The sequence below is a fragment of the Cervus canadensis genome, chromosome 4, assembly GCF_019320065.1.
Source record: "Cervus canadensis isolate Bull #8, Minnesota chromosome 4, ASM1932006v1, whole genome shotgun sequence".
Lineage (NCBI taxonomy): Eukaryota > Metazoa > Chordata > Mammalia > Artiodactyla > Cervidae > Cervus > Cervus canadensis.
This window is the reverse complement of record NC_057389.1, coordinates 27,929,303-27,950,158: the sequence shown is the minus strand read 5'-3', so window position 1 is coordinate 27,950,158 and position 20,856 is coordinate 27,929,303. Positions and strand designations below refer to the sequence as shown.

General features: G+C 38.3%; 1 protein-coding gene across 3 annotated transcripts in view; it reads left to right on the top strand.

Moving 5' to 3' along the window:
- ATG10 (autophagy related 10) overlaps positions 1–20,856 on the top strand; it is a 249,392-nt gene that overhangs the window by 59,354 nt on the left and 169,182 nt on the right. For 2 of the 3 annotated variants that reach the window (XM_043464731.1, XM_043464733.1), the window contains exon 3: positions 16,820–16,927. The exons of the other annotated variant lie outside the window; for it this stretch is intronic. In XM_043464731.1, coding sequence (XP_043320666.1) covers positions 16,820–16,927 — 108 coding nt within the window. The remainder of the gene's footprint in view (positions 1–16,819; positions 16,928–20,856) is intronic. 3 annotated transcript variants of the gene reach the window in all.

The following is a 20,856-nucleotide window of genomic DNA, read 5'->3' as shown; positions in this document are numbered from 1 at the left end:
AGAGCTTTAAACATGCACAGGCTTGGAATGGAAATGACTGTGAGGGCAGAGGTTGTGACTCCTTGTGGGAAATATGTCAGGAAACTTTTGTTACATTAATAAAAAAGGATGAGTGAAGAACAGCCTCCTCTTGCCTTCCTCCTCCTTGCTCTTCTCTGCTTGCAGTGTGAGTTTGCCATGTGTCTGGTATTGATCCAAGTAGTGGATATTGAATGCCCTTTTTGGCAGGTAGGATGACTCCAGTAAAGTCTTCAGTCTCACATTATCCAGGTCCCACGCATAAAAATAGCGAGTGTACTACAGTGCAGCCTTTTCTAAAAGCTTTCAATGCTTTCATCCCCATTACTGGTCAGAACCCTTTTGGTTTCCAGCAACAAATCTGAGAATCTGCCTTAGTCAACTTCTGGAGTTGCTCAAGGCTGGAGCAGCTTCTGAAGGTCTGGCCTTGCTCAGCGATCCTGGGCAGGGCGCCTCTGTGCTCGGCGCAGGCGCTGTGGGATTGCCATTCTCCCATCTTTTCCTGCCTCTTCACCTGCACTGGCTGAGTAGTGTCCCCCCAAGTTCATGTCCACCTATAACCTGTGAATGTGATTTTATTTGAAAATAGAGTCTTTGCAGATATAATCAAGTTAAGATGAGGCCATACTGGATTAGAGTGTGTCCTAAATGTAATCTGACTGATGTCCTTCTAAGAAGAGGGAGATTTAGACACTGAGGTACAGACACACGGTAAAGACGGCATGTGATTATAGAGGCAAACAATGGAGTGATGTGTCTACAAGTTGACAATAACCAGTACCTAGGAGGGAGGCAAGGAAAATTTCACCCTTAGAGTGCGAAGAAAGAGCATGGCCCTGCCAAACCTTGATTTTGGATTTCTGGCTTCCAGATCTAGACCTGTAAAAGAATTAACTTTGTTGTTTTTAGCCACCCATTTTGCTATACTTTGTATGCACCCATATCAGGAAGGCCTTGCTCACCTTCCTTTCCTTTTTTCCACCCACACAGCAGAGTCCTTCTCCCAATTAAAACTGCTCAAGCTCAGGCACCCTTCATTTCATGAAAAACTAGGAAAGTTAATAAATTATTTATACAGCTTTGCAAGGCCTGTGTTTTGAAATGAAAGTGACAATTTGCTACCCTGATAATTTTCTACTGTCTGACTATCAAATTTCCTTCAATTTATTTCATTAAGTACAAAATTACTTTAATACTCTTAATTTTCTTGAATAAGGCCCTTATAACAGAGACTTTTATAAAAAGAAATTATTTAGGATAGGAATAAGATTCAGATTAACTCAAATTTAGAAATCAGGATGGAGAAGGTCAGAACTTGGGTTCATCTTTATGTTTTCTTATCTATGATATTAGAAGAGCAATGATAAACTTTGAGAACATTTCATCTAGAGCAAACAAAATATGGTAAAATCTCTATAAAGTTAAGCTGAAAGTAGAAACAAAGAAAAATTTATTTTTCCTACAGCAGGCCCCCCATATCCTCTCTTCCAGTCAGTTACAGTGTTTGTTTTGCTGGCCATTCCTTAGGCACAAATAGGCAGGAATGCTCCTGGAAGTGAAACCAAATTGTTTAATATAATAAAAACTGTGAGGGTACATATGGAGGTCCCACATCCATGAACTGAAAATTGAAAACTTTCAACGGGGCAAGTTGAAAAGCCTGAAAAATGTTTATTAAAAGTTGAAAGAGAGAAAAGAGAATGAAATCCCACAAAATGCTTAATAGTGAAACTTAACTTTGTTAACATTTTTCTCTGGTGAAGATGTTGTTAAAGAAAATGGAACTAGTGTGACCTAAACTTACTGTTGATACTTTGGCTCTAAAAAGAGAAGGGATTTAGCATTATTTAAACTATTACCATTTTTTAAATTTGTATGAAATAAGCAGGCTGTGTGTATCAACACATAAACATGTGTGCTCATCTGCACCTCCCTCTCCTCATCAAATTGGTCCCGTAACATCCTTTTCTGACCTGACAAATGGTGGATTTTCTTCTTCTCTTTATACCCTGGGGTCACTGCCCTTGCTGGGGTTTGACCTGCCTTTGGGGTAGGGGAGAGCAGTGTGTTCTACTGCTCATCTAAGAAGTTGGAAGAGATTAGAGGTAAAAAGGGGAGTGACTTGGTAGGTCTACGAGTCCTCCCAGGGAAAGGGAGTAGGCCTGATGTGAGAAAACTAACTTCTTACACAAACAGCCACACTGCTGGGATTCCCAGCATGTTTTTATTGATGGAATTTAAAACTGAAGGCCCTAAGTGGTATAAAACAATGTCCACTTGAGAAGCAAAGTGAAGGTATACTATAATTAGGTAGTGACTTAGGAAAAGCACTGGCCTTGTTTTTGTTTAGCAACTAGACGATAAGTTTAGAAAGGAGAGAAAATAAAAGTTAATATTGTATGCAAGAACATTTTATGGTTCTTAGAGTATTATTGACTATAGAAAGTGGAAGGAAAGCACAATATTACTTTTTTTTCTTCATGAAGTGGATTTTTATATTTAATTTAATAACTTTTACAAGGAAAAAAATACATGATCATTATAAAAATTTTAATAATATATAGATATATAAAATACAGTTGAAAATATTTCCTTCCATCTCCTATGACTCAATTCTGTAGTTTGTTTTCTATGTACCATGTAGAGGTATGCACACTTATAACATATTTACATAAATGGGATCATTGTTTTATAAATTACTTTTTCCACCTAATATTACACAGTGGACATCTTTCTTAGTGAGCATATATAGAACTACCTCATTATTTCTGATAGCTACATAGTATTCCATCATATGGATGATTTAAGTTTGTTTAAAGGATCCCCTATTGGTAAAGAATAACCCCTTAGTTATTCTCACAGTGATTCCTGTAACCTTTAACAATTTACTTCTACTTCCTAATATCTTATCTTTGGAAAAAATCTATTGATTCCTGCTATGATAGATAAGGAATTTAGTGTACTTATTCTGTATCCCACATTCCTTTCTGTTCCTGCTTATTTTTTAAGTTAATTATATTATTATTTTTACATCATCAAGATTTGTAATATTTAGATTCTGTTAAGCAATAATTACTCCTCTGTGCTTTGTTTATCAGTTGATTAGAGCTTTAAACCTAATTAGAGTCTGTGAATGAGCATGCTAGTATAAACAAGAGTAACTGCTACTAAATATTGTGGTAGAAGGCAGTAGTATAACCCTCTGCCACATGGCTGCTTTAGAGAGAATATTTCAAGTTAAGATCCCACAGATTCCCTTTTAGTTTCATACCATGACCACACTAAGAAAGCTCTTTTAAACTCGGCAGAGCCAGAAAACTTCCAATCAAGGAACAGTGCTCACCATGTTTTGTGGTTTAATTCCCAGCTAGTGAACCAATGTGTTCAGTAGGCATTCACACCTTAGGTTACACAGATAAAGGCAATCATCATTATGGGTCATGTTGTGCAAATGGCGAAGCAAGGGATATTGGCCTCTCTTGGATGGGACAACACATAAAATAGAAGATGGAGTGCTTTCCCAGAAGGACAGCCTCTGCCTCCTCGTGCATGCCCAGTTGTTTCAGTCATGTCCGACTCTGTGACCCCATGAACTGGAGCCCGCCAGGCTCCTCTGTCCATGGGATTCTCCAGGCAAGAATACTGGAGTGGGTTGCTGTTGCCTTCTCCAGGAGATCTTCCCAAACCAGGGATGGAACCCACGTCTCTTTTGTCTCCTGCATTGGCAGACAGGTTCTTTGTCTGAGGTGTATCTCCAACTCTTTCCCCAGAAGGTGTTGATGGACTGTTCAGTAATGGTTATGCCATGTTTAGTAAACTCTAAAATACCACAAGTCCAGGGAAAGATGTGCGGAGGTCTTTTTCAAGGGTGAAATATGTTGTACACTTACTTTTACTTTTGGATTTTAATTTTCCTAAGTTTTTGGTTTTTTGAATTTTTGCAAGTCAAAGGCCAGCAGTTACCCATGAATTGCTTTGACTGGATCTAGTCACTCTTGATATTGACTCAGAGGTATCAGAGTCAGCCATGGTCAACTTTGATACATGTATTGAGAAGATGTAGCAGTATGGATTAGTAAGACTGGGGCACAAGGAGACATTTTAACATATTCAAAATTGTGTTCTGGAGGATCTCGAAATCCTTATCAGTCACCTTTCTATACCATCTAAGTTTTAGGCTTTAAAAAATGAACAGATACTAGTTTATTGTCTGAACTACCCAGTGTAAGCTTTGCTTTTCAGCAGCAATTTTCCTTCTTTTTTTTTGCCCTCAAGATTAATTAACTCTGGACAGCTACTGGTAGTATTGGTTTGATCTCTTACAGAAGGAAAGAACAACCTCTTGAGATCTGTGGCCTGGGTTTGGCTTGTTCCTCAGGGTCACATTGACCTTGAAGGTCCTGTTGTTTGTTCAGTGCTGGCAGTGACCTAGAAACTTCCTCTTAATTCCTCCCCAATGGCATTGCCAACCCTTCTTGCAGCTGGTCATTCTGGGTAGTTAAATTTGACTTTATGTCCTATATGCAATCCTTTATTCCAAAGCAGGGCTGAGGCCCTTAGATAACCACCTAATTTTTTAGACAGCAGTAGTTTTCTAGAGTAGATTGTTTAAAGCTTATTAAAATTCAGCTTCAAAAACCCCACAGTTATTTGGGTAGCTGGATTCCGGCAAGCATATCATAGCTCTCTGGGTGGCATAGCTTATGACAGCTTGTAAGAAAGCAGATCCAAACATGTTCTGTTAGGAAATCCTTAGATCTCCATCCAGTGTGCATTTAGTACTACACTAGAAAACTTGCTCGTCTCTCTAGAGTTCTTTAAGGCTTCCAGAACATTTTTCCCCGAGAAATTCATGATTGGAATCCAGTGCAGCAATGTGATGGCCTGGAGGTATACCATTCAAAAGGCAATCAATAAAGTATTTGTTTAACATACAGTGTTTTTCATTTAAAAGCACCAAAAGGTTTGTACACTAAAAATGTAAGTTTCCTTCCTAACCCTCCCACTCTCCTTACCCAGACCTCAGAGATCACCACTCATACCAGTGTCTTGGGTGTCCTTTCAGATATTTTCATTGTACACAAGCACATGAATTTATATTGAAACAAATTGTAGCATAATACACATATACGTGCTATTCTGTATATTTTTTAACTTAATGATCTATTTTGATTATTATCCCATATGAATACTTACTAAACATACGCACTTTTTTATTACTGCATAGCATTCTATTATTTGGGTATACCATAATTTTTTTTTTAATACCGTAATTTATTTAACCAATCCTTACCAATGAGCTTTTAGGTTATTTACAATATTGTGCTATTAAAACAATATTTTAATACACATCATGGCATGAATTTTACTTCCTACATGTACAACTGTCTCTGTATGACAAACTCGAAGTACCATTTCTGGATGGAAAGTAGGTGCATTTTAAGTTTGGATTCATATTGCCAACTTGCTCCACAGGGAGGTTAAACTAATTTAAACTATCCTGTCCTTGGCAATGTATGAGAGTGCCTGCCTGTTTTATCCACAGTGTATTTCATGCTTTCTGATTTTTGCCAATCTGATAGGTAAAAGATGGTATCACATAGTTTTAATTTGCATGTTTCTTATTGGTAACATTGAACATATTTTTATATGATTAATATCCAGGTATACTTCCTCTTTTAGTGAGTTATCTATTTATATTCTTTGCTTGTTTTTCTATTGGGCTATTGGTCTTTTTCTTAGAACTAGTTTTGTTAGAACTATTCATATATTGAGGAAATTAAAGCTATTTATATGTTGACAAATTAGTCCTTTTCTATTTGAGCTACAAATCTTTTTTTTCACATTTTGATATTTGCCTTTTGACTTTAAGAATTTTCCTATGCAATAGAATTTATTAATAATTTAGTCAGTCAGTTCAGTCGCTCAGTCATGTCCGACTGTTTGCGACCCCATGAACTGCAGCATGCCAGGCCTCCCTGTCCATCACCAACTCCCGGAGTTTACCCAAACTCATGTCCATCGAGTAGGTGATGCTGTCTAACCATCTCATCCTCTGTCGTCCTCTTCTCCTGCCTTCAATCTTTCACAACATCAGGGTCTTTTCAGATGAGTCAGCTCTTCGTATCAGGTGGCCAAAATATTGGGAGTTTCAGCTTCAACATCAGTCCTTCCAATGAACACCCAGGACTGATTTCCTTTAGGATGGACTGGTTGGATCTCCTTGCTTTCCAAGGGACTCTCAAGAGTCTTCTCCAACACCACAGTTCAAAAGCATCAATTCTTCGGTGCTCAGCTTTCTTTATAGTCCAACTCTTACATCCGTACATGACTACTGGAAAAACTATAGCCTTGACTAGACGGACCTTTGTTGACAAAGTAATGTCTCTGCTTTTTAATACGCGGTCTAAGTTGGGTATAGCTTTCCTTCCAAGGAGTAAGCGTCTTTTAATTTCATGGCTGCAGTCACCATCTGCCGTGATTTTGGAGCCCAAAAAAACAAAGTCAGCCACTGTTTCCACTGTTTCCCTATCTATTTGCCATGAAGTGATGGGATGCCTGGCGTGCTGCAGTTCATGGGGTCGCAAAGAGTCGGACACGACTGAACGACTGAACTGAACTGAACTGAACTGAACTGATGGGATCAGATGCCATCATCTTTGTTTTCTGAATGTTGAGCTTTAAGCCAACTTTTTCACTCTCCTCTTTCACTTTCATCAAGAGGCTCTTTAGTTCTTCTTCACTTTCTGCCATAAGGATGATGTCATCTGCATATCTGAGGTTATTGATATTTCTCCTGGCAATCTTGATTCCAGCTTGTGCTTCTTCCAGCCCAGCGTTTCTCAAGATGTACTCTGCATATAAGTTAAATAAGCAGGGTGACAATATACAGCCTTGACGTACTCCTTTTCCTATTTGGAACCAGTCTGTTGTTCCATGTCCAGTTCTGTTACTTCCTGACCTGCATATAGGTTTCTCAAGAGGTAGGTCAGGTGGTCTGATAGTCCCATCTCTATAAGAATTTTCCACAGTTTATTGTGATCCACACAATCAAAGGTTTTGGCATAGTCAATAAAGCAGAAATAGATGTTTTTCTGGAACTCTTGCTTTTTCGATGATCCAGCAGATGTTGGCAATTTGATCTCTGGTTCCTCTGCCTTTTCTAAAACCAGCTTGAACATCTGGAAGTTCACACTTCACATATTGCTGAAGCCTGGCTTGGAGAATTTTGAGCATTACTTTACTAGCGTGTGAGATGAGTGCAATTGTGCTCAAAGAATTTGAGCATTCTTTGGCATTGCCTTTCTTTGGGATTGGAGTGAAAACTGACCTATTCCAGTCCTGTGGCCACTGCTGAGTTTTCCAAATTTGCTGACATATTGAGTGCATATTTTATGTGATGTCAAAGTTTTTATTTACTTTGTAAATATCTTTTAAGAATTTTTAGGGAATTCCTTGGTGATCCAGTGGTTAAGACTCTGCGTTTCCACTGCAGGGGCCACAGGTTGGATCCCTGGTCAGGGAAATAAAGTCCTGCAAGCTGTGCAGCCAAAAATAAAAAAATAAAATAATAAGAATAAATACATGAATGCATAAGAGCTATTATAGTCTTCCAGTGTTTACATTGAACACATTTATGGTATTGTTTTTCTATTTAAATCTTTATTCCTTATTTTGATATTTCATGTAGATAACATGAGGAGTTTGACTGTGAGGTAGTGTTTTCTTTTTATTAGAGTCTACTGGAAACAGTCTGACTTCACTGGTCTGAGGGGGCACCCTAGTAACAGCATTTTCAGAACTCCTCAGGTGAGTCAGATGTGTAGCTAGCATTGAGAACCACTTTTTAGTACAGTTTGTTATCTCTTTGAGGCAGGGATTGCAGTCTTCCTGTCTCAGTGCTTCTGATTGTATATCCAGATCACCTGGGATCCTGTTAAATACTGATTTCGATGCAGGAGGTCTGTCGTGGGCTTGGGATTCTGCATGTCTACTGAGCTCCCAGGTGATGCTGTGGCTGTGGTCCCAGACTGCACTTGAGTGGCATGAGCTATTCCATGTGCAGAACCTGGCTTCCCCCAGCCCATGAGCGTCAATGAGGATCTTTCTGCTCTCATCCCGCTCTCTGGCATAACTTGCTTAGTATAGTAGAAAGAACTCAGGCCACAAGACCTGCTTTCCACTTCCAGCTCTGCCCCTAATTGGTTGTAGGACAAGTCTCTTCAAAGCACTTCAGTCCTTCACCTTCTTATTGCTAAAGCAGGAGGGTGGAACTGGGTGAGGTATAAGTTTCCTTTTGTTCCATCTTCTCCCATGAAGGTCCAGGGTGTTTTCAGACTCTGTGGGGATAAGGTTTTTATGTGGAAGATGGTTCAGATTCTACAGTAAGGACCTCCCTTCCTCTAGCGATAGGGCCTAGGCCTGAGCTTAGGATCATTGGAGAAAGTGAGACTAATCAATGTTAGAAAGTTAAAGAGGTTAATGCTAAATTGTAAGCTATAGTAAGTACAGTAAGTCTGCAGGGAAGCTAGAGAGGAATGTCCGTTGGAATTTTCAGGGGGAGGTTTGAGTTCAATTCTGTTTGCTGGCCATGATGGACTGTAGTACCAATTTAGAGGGCAGTTCTCATACTTTTACATTTGTTGTTTCTAAAAAAGCATCCTTCAACAGTGAGGAACAAAACATATTTTTATACCTTAAGTTAAAATGATGTGGGAGAAAGGCCTACTTCTGTGAAAGTAAATGTTTGAAATACTGTAAAGCTCTCCTTTTTCTATATTTAATTTTTCAAGACTAATCTTGTCTATTAAGAGATTGATATTGAAAAGAAAATCACCATGACCAAATATAGCATGAGGTAAAAAATAAAAACCCTTTTGTGCTTCCCTGTAGACATTAATAAATAGTATCAGAAATTTCCTAAAATGGATATTTAAATTGTTTAAATTATAAGTAACACTAAAAATGACACATCTCTATCCTAACTCATTGGAAAAGATACCAGGTAATTTATTTAGATTTTGTAACATAGATGCACAGGAATTTCTGACTCACCTCTTTGATGTCAAAGGAGGTGTATTTTGCATTGTAATTAGAGTTCTACTAAGTTATAGCTTCCCTTAGGAAGAGGTTGTATGACCAACACTCAGGTATTAAAAATACAAAATAGAAGTTACCCTCATTTGATGGATTATATGCAGTATACACAATTTAGCTCTAACTTTTCTCTGAATACCCTAAGACTTTTTCCTTCTATTGCCAGATTATTTTAAAATTGCAGACTGTGAGCACTTTTTCTCAGAAACACATACTATTATGGTTTTATTGTATTTGGTAAATGTTTTGTCAGAACTCAACTTATATAGTATATAATCAACTATTGGTTATCTATCATAATGAATGATAATACAAATACAGTAGAAAATCTTCTCCTTTTCAACTAATAAACACAATATATGTCATTTTATAAAAATATTATTTTGGTTGCAAGTGACAGAAAACCCAACTCACATTAGATAAAGCCAAGAAGGGACTTTTGGGGGCCAGGTAATTGAAAATTTGAGGGCAGAGCTAGCTTCAGGTATGGTTGGTGTAAATAGTGTAATCAGAATCTTATACATCTTATGGTCTTGTTTCCCTCTGTGTTGGCTTTATCCTCAGGCTCCATTTAATTACATAATGGCTGCCAATACTGCCAGAGTTTTACCTTTCTGGGTCAAATATAGGAGAAAAGAGAATAGCTTTCACTGGAAATACAACAATAATTCCATCTACAAAATGTAGAACCTTAGTGAAATAATAAAAGATAATAGTATTTGATACTTAATGGCTTACTTTACAGGCAGGAGGGATGTTCAGGACATTTAACCATCTATGATAGTGGCATCAACCAGTCTGAATGAGTTGACTGCAGTCAACCAGAACTAGTATTGATCATGGTCAAACAGCAGGTTCCCTGTGTGAATCCAGAGGGATGACAGTCCAGCTGACTGAGAGGTATGGATCACAGCCTTGTTGTGGCAGAGGGGCTCGCGTAACTAAATAAAGCTCTGAGCCATGCTGTGTAGGGCCACCCAAGATGGACAGGTCATAGTGGAGAGTTCTGACAGACTCTCATGGTCCCCTGGAGGAAGGAAAGACAAACTACTCCAGTATATTTGCCTTGAGAACCCCATGGATAGTGTGAAAAAGCAGCAAGATATGACACTGGAAGATGAGCCCCCGTGGTCAGAAGGTGTTCATTGTGCTACTGAGGAAGAGCAGAGAAATAGCTCCAGAAAGAAGGAAGAGGCTGGGCCAAAGTGGAAACAACACTTAGTTGTGGATATGTCTGATGATGAAAGTAAAGTCCCAAGAGGTAAAGAACAATATTACATAGGAACCTGGAATGTTAGGTCCATGAATCAAGATAAACTGGACATGGTCAAGCAGGAGATGGCAAGAGTGAACATTGACATTTTAGGATTCAGTGAACTAAAATGGATGGGAATGGGCGAATTTAATTCAGGTGACCATTATATCTGCTACTGTGGGCAAGAATCCCTTAGAAGAGCTTGAGTATCCTTGATAGCCAACAAAAAAAGTCCAAATTGCAATCCTTGGGTGCAACCTCAAAAACAACAGAATGGTCTTGTTTCATTTGCAAAGTAAACCACTCAACATCAGGGTAATCCAAGTCTATGCCCACACCACTAATGCTAAAGAAGCCGAAGTTGAGTGATTCTATGAAGACTTACAAGACATTCTAGAGCTAATACCAAAAAAAAAAAAAAAAAAGTCCTTTTTATCATAGGGGATTGAGATGCAAAAGTAGGAAGTCAAGAGATACCTGGAGTAACAGTCAAGTTTGGTCTTGGAGTACAAACTGAAGCAGGGCAAAGGCTAATAGAGTTTTGTCAAGAGAATACACTGGTCATAGCAAACACCCTCTTCCAATAACACAACTGACTACTCTACACATGGACATCACCAGATGGTCAATACCGAAGTCAGATCGATTGTATTCTTTGCAGCCGAAGATGGAGAAGCTGTATGCAGTTAGCCAAAAAAACAAAACAAAACAAAAAGACCTAAAGCTTACTGTGGCTCAGATCATAGAGATCCTTACCGCAAACTTCAGGCTTAAATTGAAGAAAGTAGGGACTACTACTAGACCATTCAGGTATGACCTAAATCACATCCCTTATGATTATACAGTGGAGGTGAAGAACAGATTCAAGGGATTAGATCTGGTAGACAGAGTGCCTGAAAAACTATGGATGGAGGTTTGTAATACTGTATAGGAGGCAGTGACCAAAACCATCCCCCCCAAAAGAAATGCAAGAAACCAAAGTGGTTGTCTGAGGAGGCTTAAATATAGCTGAGAAAAGAAGAGAAGCAAAAAGCAAGGAAGAAAGGGAAAGATATACCATCTGAATGCAGAGTTCCTAAGAATAGCAAGGAGTGATAAGAATGCCTTTTTAAGTGAACAATGAAAAGAAACTGAGGAAAACAATAGAATGCAAAAGACTAGAGATCTCTTCAAGAAATTGGAGATACAAAGGGAACATTGTATACAAGGATGGGCATGTAAAGGACAGAAACAACAAGGACCCAACAGAAGCAGAAAAGATTAAGAAGAGGTGGCAAGAGTACACAGAAGAACTCTACAAAAAGGTCTTAATGACCTGGATAACCATGATGGTGTGATCACTCATCTAGAGCTAGACATTTTTGCGTGTGAAGTCAAGTGGACCATAGGAAGCATTACTACAAACAAATCTAGTGGAGGTGATCAAATTCCAGTTGAGCTGTTTCAAATTCTAAAAGATGGTTCTGTTAAAGTGCTGCAGTCAATATGTCAGCAAATTTGGAAAACTCAGCAGTGGCCACAGGATTGGAAAAGGTCAATTTTCATTCAAGTTCCAAAGAAGGTCAGTGCCAAAGAATGTTCAAATGACTGTACAGTTGTGCTCATTTCGCATAGTAGCAAGGTAATGCTCAAATTATCTTGTGAGTTGATGGTAAAGAATCTGCCTGTAATACAGGAGAACTGGGTTTGATCCCTGGGTTGAGAAGATCCCCTGGAGAAGGAAATGGTAACCCACTCCAGTATTCTTGCCTGGAGAATTCCATGGACAGAGGAGCCTCATGGGCTACAGCCCATGGGGTCCCAAATAGTCAGACATGATTGAGTGACTTTCACTTCAGTTCAGTGCTCAAACTCCTTCAAGCTAGGCTTCAACAGTATGTGAACTCAGATATTCCAGATGTACAAGTTGGGTTTTGAAGAGGCAGAGGAACCAGAGATCAAATTGTCAACATTTGTTGGATCATAGAGAAAGCAAGGGAATTCCAGAAAAACATCAACTTCTATTACATTGACAACACTAAAGCCTTTGACTCTGTGGATCACAACAAACTGGAAAATATTTAAAGAGATGGGAATACCAGACTACCTTACCTGCCTCCTGAGAAACCTGCATGCAGGTCAAGAAACAATAGTTAGAACTTTCCATGGAACAAAGGTCTAATTCAAAGTTGGAAAAGGAGTACGTCAAGGCTGTATATATTTAACCCTGCTTCTATTCAGTTTACATCATGTGAAATGTCAGGCTGGATGAATCATAAGCTGGAGTCAAGATTGCCATGAGAAGTATAAGCAACCTTAGATATGCAGATGATACCACTTTAATGGCAGAAAGTGAAGAGGAACTAAAGAGCCTCTTGATGAGGGTAAAAGAGGAGAGTGAAAAGCTGGCTTAAAACTCAACGTTCAAAACACTAAGATCATGACATCTGATCCCATCACTTCATTGCAAATAGATGGGGAAAAAGTGGACACAGTGACTGATTTTCTTTTCTTGGGCTCCAGAATCATTGTGGACAGTGACTGCAGCTGTGAAATTAAAAGATGTTTGTTCTTTGGCAAACCAAGACAGCATATTAAAAAGCAGAGACATCACTTTGTAATGTGATTTGTAAGATGCAAGTGATGGTTTTTCCAGTAGTCATGTATGGATGTGAGAGTTGGACCATAAAGAAGGCTGAACACCAAAGAATGGATGCTTTTGAGTTGTGGTGCTGGAGAAGATTCTTGAGCATCCCTTGGACTGGAAGGAGATCAAACCAGTCAATCCTGAAGGAAATCAACTCTGAATATTCATTGGAAGGACTGATGTTTAAGCTGAAGCTCCAATCCTTTGGCTTCCTGATAAGAAGAACTGATTCATTGGAAAAGATTCTGATGCTGGGAAAGATTGAGGGCAGGAGGAAAAGAGGGTGGCAGAGGATAAGATGATTGGATAGCATCACTGACTCAATGGACTTGAGTTTGAGCAAATTCTGGGAGATAGTGAAAGACAGGGAACCCTGGCATTTTGCAGTCTATGGGGTTGCAAAGAGTCGGACAGGACTTAGCAACTAAACAACAATAACAAGTATAAAGGTGCCATCAGATTTAAGAAAATATCATTTCTGTATTAGTTTCCTAGGGCTTCCATAGCAGAGTACCACAAACTTTATGGTTTAAAAGACAGAAATTTATTATCAAAGTTCTGAAATCGAAAGTTGGAAATCAAGGTATCAGCAGGGCCATGGTCCCTCCAAGGGGTGTAGAGAAGAACCTTTCCTTGCCTTTTCTAGCTTCTGGTTAGTTGATGGGAATCTTGAAATTCTTTGGCTGATAGATGCATCACTCCAGTCTTTGCCTCTTTCTCCCCATGACCTTCTCCCCTGTGTCTGTCTCCATAGCCAAATTTCCCTCTTCTCATAAGGACACAAGTTATATTGGATTTAGGGTCTAGTTTATTCCAGTATGATCTCATCTTAATTTGATTACAGCTACATAGACCCTATCTCCAAATAAGGTCACAAACAAGGTTTCTGGTGGATATGAATTTTGGAAGGATAGTATTCAACCCCAGAGAAGATTAGCATGGACCCTATGCAAAGATCACACACACACGGTATTCAACCCAAGATATTACCTAATATCAAATGCTGTTACATAGTTTTTATGACACACATTTGAAAACATATTCAATCTTAAATGGCTCACAAACACTATGAAATCTCCTTATTTTATAGTTAAAAACTGGATTTTTGAATCTTGGTAAAAGTATTTAAGAGAATTATGAATTTTTTAGTTTGAGTGCTATTCTGTACATATATTTTTTTACTACATCAGATTAAGTAACCACGTTTTTCTTATTTATAATTATTTTAATTCTGTTGAAATGCGAATGTTAGTGTAACATTTTGGTGGAGAATTAATAATGTTCTTTAAGACGTGAGTATGTGCATGAGAATTACTAAATTTTTATGCATGACTTCATTAAGTTCAAACAAGTTTTGCCTTAAAAAACGAAACCAATCACAATTAGATGAACATCAGCTATTAGTGATTTTAATAGTAAGTGTTATTGGAAAAGGTTACTTTTCATTCCAATCCCAAAGAAAGGCAACGCCAAAGATTGTTCAAATTACCACACAAACAGTTGCACTCATCTCACATGCTAGCAAAGTAATGTTCAAAATTCTCCAAGCCAGGCTTCAACAGTATGTGAACCATGAACTTCCAGATGTTCAAACTGGATTTAGAAAAGGCAGAGGAACCAGAGGTCAAATTGCCAGCATCCATTGGATCATCAAAAAAGCAAGAAAATTCCAAAAAATGTCTATTTCTTCTTTATTGACTACGCCAAAGCCTTTGATTGTGTGGATCACAACAAACTGTGGAAAATTCTGAAAGAGATGGGAACACCAGACCACCTGACCTGCCTCCTGAGAAATCTGTGTGCAGGTCAGGAAGCAACAGTTAGAACTGGACATGGAACAACAGACTGGTTCCAAATAGGAAAAGGAGTATGTTACAGCTGTATGTTGTCACCCTGCTTATTAAACTTCTATTCAGAGTATATTGTGAGAAACACTGGGCTGGATGAAGCACAAACTGAAATCAAGTTTGCCAGGAGAAATATCAATAACCTCGGATACGCAGATGACACCACCCTTATGGCAGAAAGTGAAGAAGAACTAAAGAGCCTCTTGATAAAAGTGAAAGAGGAGAGTGAAAAAGTTTGCTTAAAAATCAACATTCAGAAAACAAAGATCATCGCATCCAGTCCCATCATTTCATGGCAAATAGATGGGGAAACAATGGAAACACTGAGAGTCTTTATTTTTGGGGGTCTCCAGAATCACTGCAGATGGTGACTGCAGTCATGAAATTAAAAGACACTTACTCCTTGGAAGAAAAGCTATGACCAACCTAGATAGCATATTAAAAAACAGAGACATTACTTTGTCAACAAAGGTCCATCTAGTCAAAGCTATGGTTTTTCCAGTAGTCATGTATGGATGTGAGTCAGACCATAAAGAAAGCTGAGCTCCGAAGAACTGATGCTTTTGAACTGTGGTGTTGGAGAAGACTCTTGAGAGTCCCTTGGACTGCAAGGAGATCCTACCAGTCCACCCTAAAGGAAATCAGTCCTGAATATTCAGTGGAACGACTGATGCTGAAGCTAAAACTACAATACTTTGGCCACCTGATGCAAAGAACTGACTCATTTGAAAAGACCCTGGTGCTGGGAAAGATTGAAGGCAGGAGGAGAAGGGGACAACGGGATGAGATGGTTGGATGGCATCACTGACTCGATGGACATGAGTTTTGAGCAAGCTCTGGGAGTTGGTGATAGACAGTGAAGCCTGGTGTGCTGCAGTCCGTGGGCTCGCAAAGAATCAGACATGACTGAGTGACTGAACTGAAATGAACTGATTATATAAGAAGGGGCTTTCCAAGTGGCACTAATCATAAAGAACCTGGCTACCAGTGCAGGAGACTTAAGAGATGCAGGTTTGATCCCTGGTTTGGGAAGATCCCCTGGAGGAGGGCATAGCAACCCACTCCAGTATTCTTGCGGGGAATCCCATGGACAGAGGAGCCTGGCTGGCTACCATCCATAGGGTTGCAAAGAGTTGGACACGACTGAAGTGACTTAGTGTGCATGCATTATACAAGAAGCAGGAGAGAATGCAGCTGGTGAAGGGCTTGGAAATCACACCTTCCAACATTTGAGAACAGTGAAAATTATCTTCAACTCTTTGAAGAATGACTCTGGAAAAGAGTTTAGACTCCAGAGGGCATAACTAGAACTGGTGAATTAAGGTTAATTCAGGTCAACTGAATTAACTGGTGAATTAAGGTTAAGGACACACTTCAGTGCAATATAGAACTAAACTTTCTCAGTGAATAGTGTGTTGTATACCAGAATGCATGTGGTAGTTATGTAAGGGCGTGACATGTGAGTACCTGGAAGTGCTCTGGAAGGGGCTGAATGATTACCTCTCCAGGACCTCTTAATGGAGATCTTGCCTTGAGCAAGAAATTGAAACAGAGGATCATTTCTAGCTTCAAGGTGCAAGTCCTCCTAAAATTTCTATTTTTCTATATGCTATGAAATGAATATCAATATTATATGACAAGACATTTCTATAAGTTGATATATGTTTAAACAGCTGCCAACCTATGTGCTCTATGAATTCTATGTTTTGAAATGCTTAGAGGAAAAAGGTATTTAATCTCTGAGAAGAGGAAACATCATTAACAGGTGAGAAAAGAAGGGGCATAAAACTTCTATTTATTGAGTACTTACTGGGTGCAGGATGAGTTGGGTGAATTTATCCATATAATCTCATCTCATTTAATATACTTAGTTTATCATTGCTTGGTTTGGAACTTATGAGACACTGTGGTTCGTAGAATGATGAGTTCTCACAATAATTGGCATTTTCTCATGTATTCTTTGGTGATGGGACACAGGACTGTTCTGATGGCTACATGTGCAAAACACATTTTCAAGTTAAAAATGGAACTGCAGTGTCACATCAAGGAACATCTGACCATGTACAGACATTTCTTCCTGTGGAGGTGAGTGATTTAACATATCACGGTCTTCTTTTTAGTCTTTGTAAAGTATAACGTAAAAATTTAAATCTAATAAATATATTAAAAAAGTTAACTGCCATCAGATCCTGAACCTGTTGTAAGGGGAGAAGTGAACATCATTTCTAAGGGGTATTTTCTTCTATAATATTGAAATCAGTAACTGTGGTAAAGTTAAGATTCACTCTGGGTCTGTACAGGTTTTCACAAGGCTTCACCCTTTTGATTTCTCTTAGATCTAAAAACTACAGATGCCTTCCATTGCTTTTTATTTTTTCCAGTGAAATCCCCTCAGGATAATACAGGCCTTTCCTTAGCTGCGTAATGCGTGGTGGAGATCTCTTTACCTGTCTATCTTTAACTTTTCTCCTATGTCCTTTAAAATATGCTGGATCTGGGTCTTCTTTAGGGGACTTTAACCTTAACTTGAAAATCTTGCTAAATTAAAATTTAATAAGGTACTAATAATGGCATAATGGTTTTCTGGGATATTTTCAACTTTCTTTTTATCAAAATGCAATAGACTTATTCTACTTCATGTTAACAAAAATTTTTATAAAGCCATTGTAAAAATAAACAATAGAAAAATGTATAAAAACTCCCGTACATCCTTCAACTGAAGGTAACCACTATGAATATTTTGGTAAGTATCCTTACACATATTTCTGTCACACTCACACACATACACACTTGTGTTCTGCAATGAACAGATATGGCATGGACTTCTTTCCATGTCAGTAGATGTAGATAGCTGTAGTTCTTTTTTAATGGCTCCATTGCATTCCATCCAATGGATGAACTATAATTATGTGAACCCATATTGAAGTAAAATGCTTGAATTTTAAAATTGAATCAGTGGGGATCTAATTGCCTCAACATAAAGAAAGAAATCTAATGCTTAAAATTCCAAATATCCTAGTAAAATGGGAAAGGAGACTTTTTTTTGTGACAGTTGAGCCCTAACCCCTTCTGTCTGTGTACAATGCTGGCCTGGAAGTAACTGTTGCCTGTGTATTTTATTTTTTATTTATTTTTAAAATTAAATTTATTATTTTTTTAAAGTACTCCAAGGGATTTTTATATTTGGTTGCACCAGGTCTTAGTTGCACCACATGGGGTCTAGTTCCCTGACCAGGGTTTGAACCCAAGCCCCCTGCATTGGGAGCTCGGAGTTTTAGCCACTGGACCAGCAGGATAGTCCCATTGCCTGTATAATTTACTTTGCAATTTATTCTTGAGGATATTGTGTTTCGTAATAAAGTAAGTGCCCCTGATTTATATATATTGATTTAAGGTTTTTTTGTTAGTGTTCTTAGTATATTGAGTGCTTAGTCACTCAGTCGTGTCCGACTCTTTGCAGCTCTTTGCACTGTAGTCTGCCAGGCTCCTCTGTCCATGAGATTTTTCAGGCAAGGATGCTGGAGTGGGTTGCCATTTTTCTCCTCCAGGGGATCTTGAGTAGGTATTCAAACCTTGATTACTGTTTCATGGTTCGAATAACCAACATCATGTATGAAGCCAAGCATGTTAGGAAGCTTTTCAGTTCATTATATATTAACTTCAAAACTGCACATGGAGATGATGATTTAAAAGATAAATTACTAGTTCTTCCCTAACAAGTTGGCAGACATTTGAAAAGCACTAACAAGTGGTGTTGACAGTGTGAAGGAACTGACACTTTCTGGTTGATGTTTTAACTTCACAAAGTTTAAAGATGTGCACATACTATGCATTATCTATTCCAATTTTAGGAATTTAGCTTCATAAAATATAATTTTTTTCAACATTTTTTATTTTCAACATTTCCCAACAAATTTCAAACATATGAAAAAGTCAAAAGAATTTTGCAGTGAACATCCATGTACTCATTGCTTGGATTCCAACATTAACATTTTGCTGTGCTTGCTGTATTATATATCCCTCCCTCTATTCATCTATCTTCCTTTTTGATGCACTGCTGTTACATCAAAGTAAATTGCAGAAAATAATTAGAAATGTACACAAAGTTTTACATGTGTTCATTTAAAACTTTTTCAAATTTTACATGAAAGTATATTCATTTTACCATTATTTATAATAGGAAAAAGTAGAAACAACTAAAATATCCAACAGTAGTGGATTAGTTGCTTATGGCACATCTCTGTGATGGACTTCGTGATTCAGTAGGTTTGGACTGGAGCCTGAGAATTTGCAGTTCTTACAAGTTCCCAGGTTATGCTGATGCTGCTGGTACAGGGACCACCACGCTCTAAGCACCACTGAACTCTTGGCATATTTTAGATGTACAGCTGAGACGGCTAGTTAATATAATGTATGGTAGAGTTGATACTGTAATAATCTTGATGAAATGAAAAATGTCTTAGGTTGAGCCTGAGATGGAGATTCCTGTTGAAGTGACTTATTAGGGATGTGTTCTTAGGAGAAAGGGAGTGATGGAAGCAGGAAAGAACATGGGGTGAAAGCTAAGGAGACTGCAGTCTCACTAGAGATGAGCTTTAGTCTGATCTCCTTAGAACTCTGGAGCATAGATACCCAAAATTAGTCTCACCTTGTGTCCTTGAGGCTGACCTTTTGTACTCTGTAACGTTTATTGATCTGTCAGTCTGTCATTGACTGAGGTAGAGGTAGACATAGCTTCCAAGCAAGATTGTTCCAGTATCACTGAGAAATTCTTCAGGGAAGGGGGCTGCTGTGTTTTATCAGCCAACAATTATAACAGCTGGGTGTGAATGGGTGCGCTGGCCTTGAGGGGACCTGGGCAGGGCAGCAACAGTGTCTACTACCAAAGGGTAACCTAAAACCAACAAAATGGCATCTGTGAGGAAGTATAAGGCCTGCATTGACATGACAGCAGTTTGTTTGAGAAAGAGCTAATGATTTTAGCTAACCACAAGCTCAAGGTAAGGGAAAAAAATGCCACGGATGCTAGAGAAACTAGCTGGAACCTAAGCCATATTAATGAAAGCATGATTGGATCCCAAATATTGTCTGGGGTCCCCTGGAAGGTCCCAGAGACCCTTTCAAGGGGTACACAAGGTCAAATATATTTAATAATGTTAAGATATTATTTACATTTTGTACTTTCATTCTCCCCTAGTTTCCCAGAGGCTACCTATGTGTGATATTGCAACGGAGTGAATGCAGAAACAGTTATAAAAATCCAGCCGTCTTTAATTAAGTTAGACACTAAAAATATTTCCAAAATGTATACTGCTTTTCTTACTAATTTATGTTGTTTTGGAAAACACTTATTTTTTTCATAGAAATTTGCTGTTATATTATCATTCATAGAAATTTGCTGTTATATTACCATGTGTTTTTAAAGTGAACTAATATTTTTTTGAAATTTCAATTTTAATTTCTAATACAATAAATGTCATACACATAACTCTCTTAAACAAAAAGGTCATTGGAATCGTCAATGAATTTTAAAAGTGTAAAGGGGTGTTGAGACCAGATAGTTTGAAAATCATTGCTATAGAGCAAGGAAATATTACCTTATTGTATGTACAGAACAACATTGATAGAGTACATGATGAATGAATTCATAAATAATAGTTGAAAATTGATCATAAGTGGGATTTATCCATTCAAAGAAGCACGCTGGGGGCCATGGGTAGGCTTGAAAATATATTATTATGAGGACTATTGGGAACTCTGGGGATGTTAAATTAGAACTAAAGACCTAGGATGGTTAATTGTCTTAAGATATTTAGAAAGCTTTCCTGTGGAAGAGAGAGTAGACTCACTTTATTTCTGAGGAGACAGAGTAACTAGAAATTACTCTAGACAAGTCTCTACTGTTTAGATTGTTCACAGTGAAATTGGTCAGCTTGCAAAACTGTGAGATCCCTTCACTTTCTTGGAGATGTTAGCCACAGAGTGGATAAGCTTTTCTCCAAAACAGTGGTCAC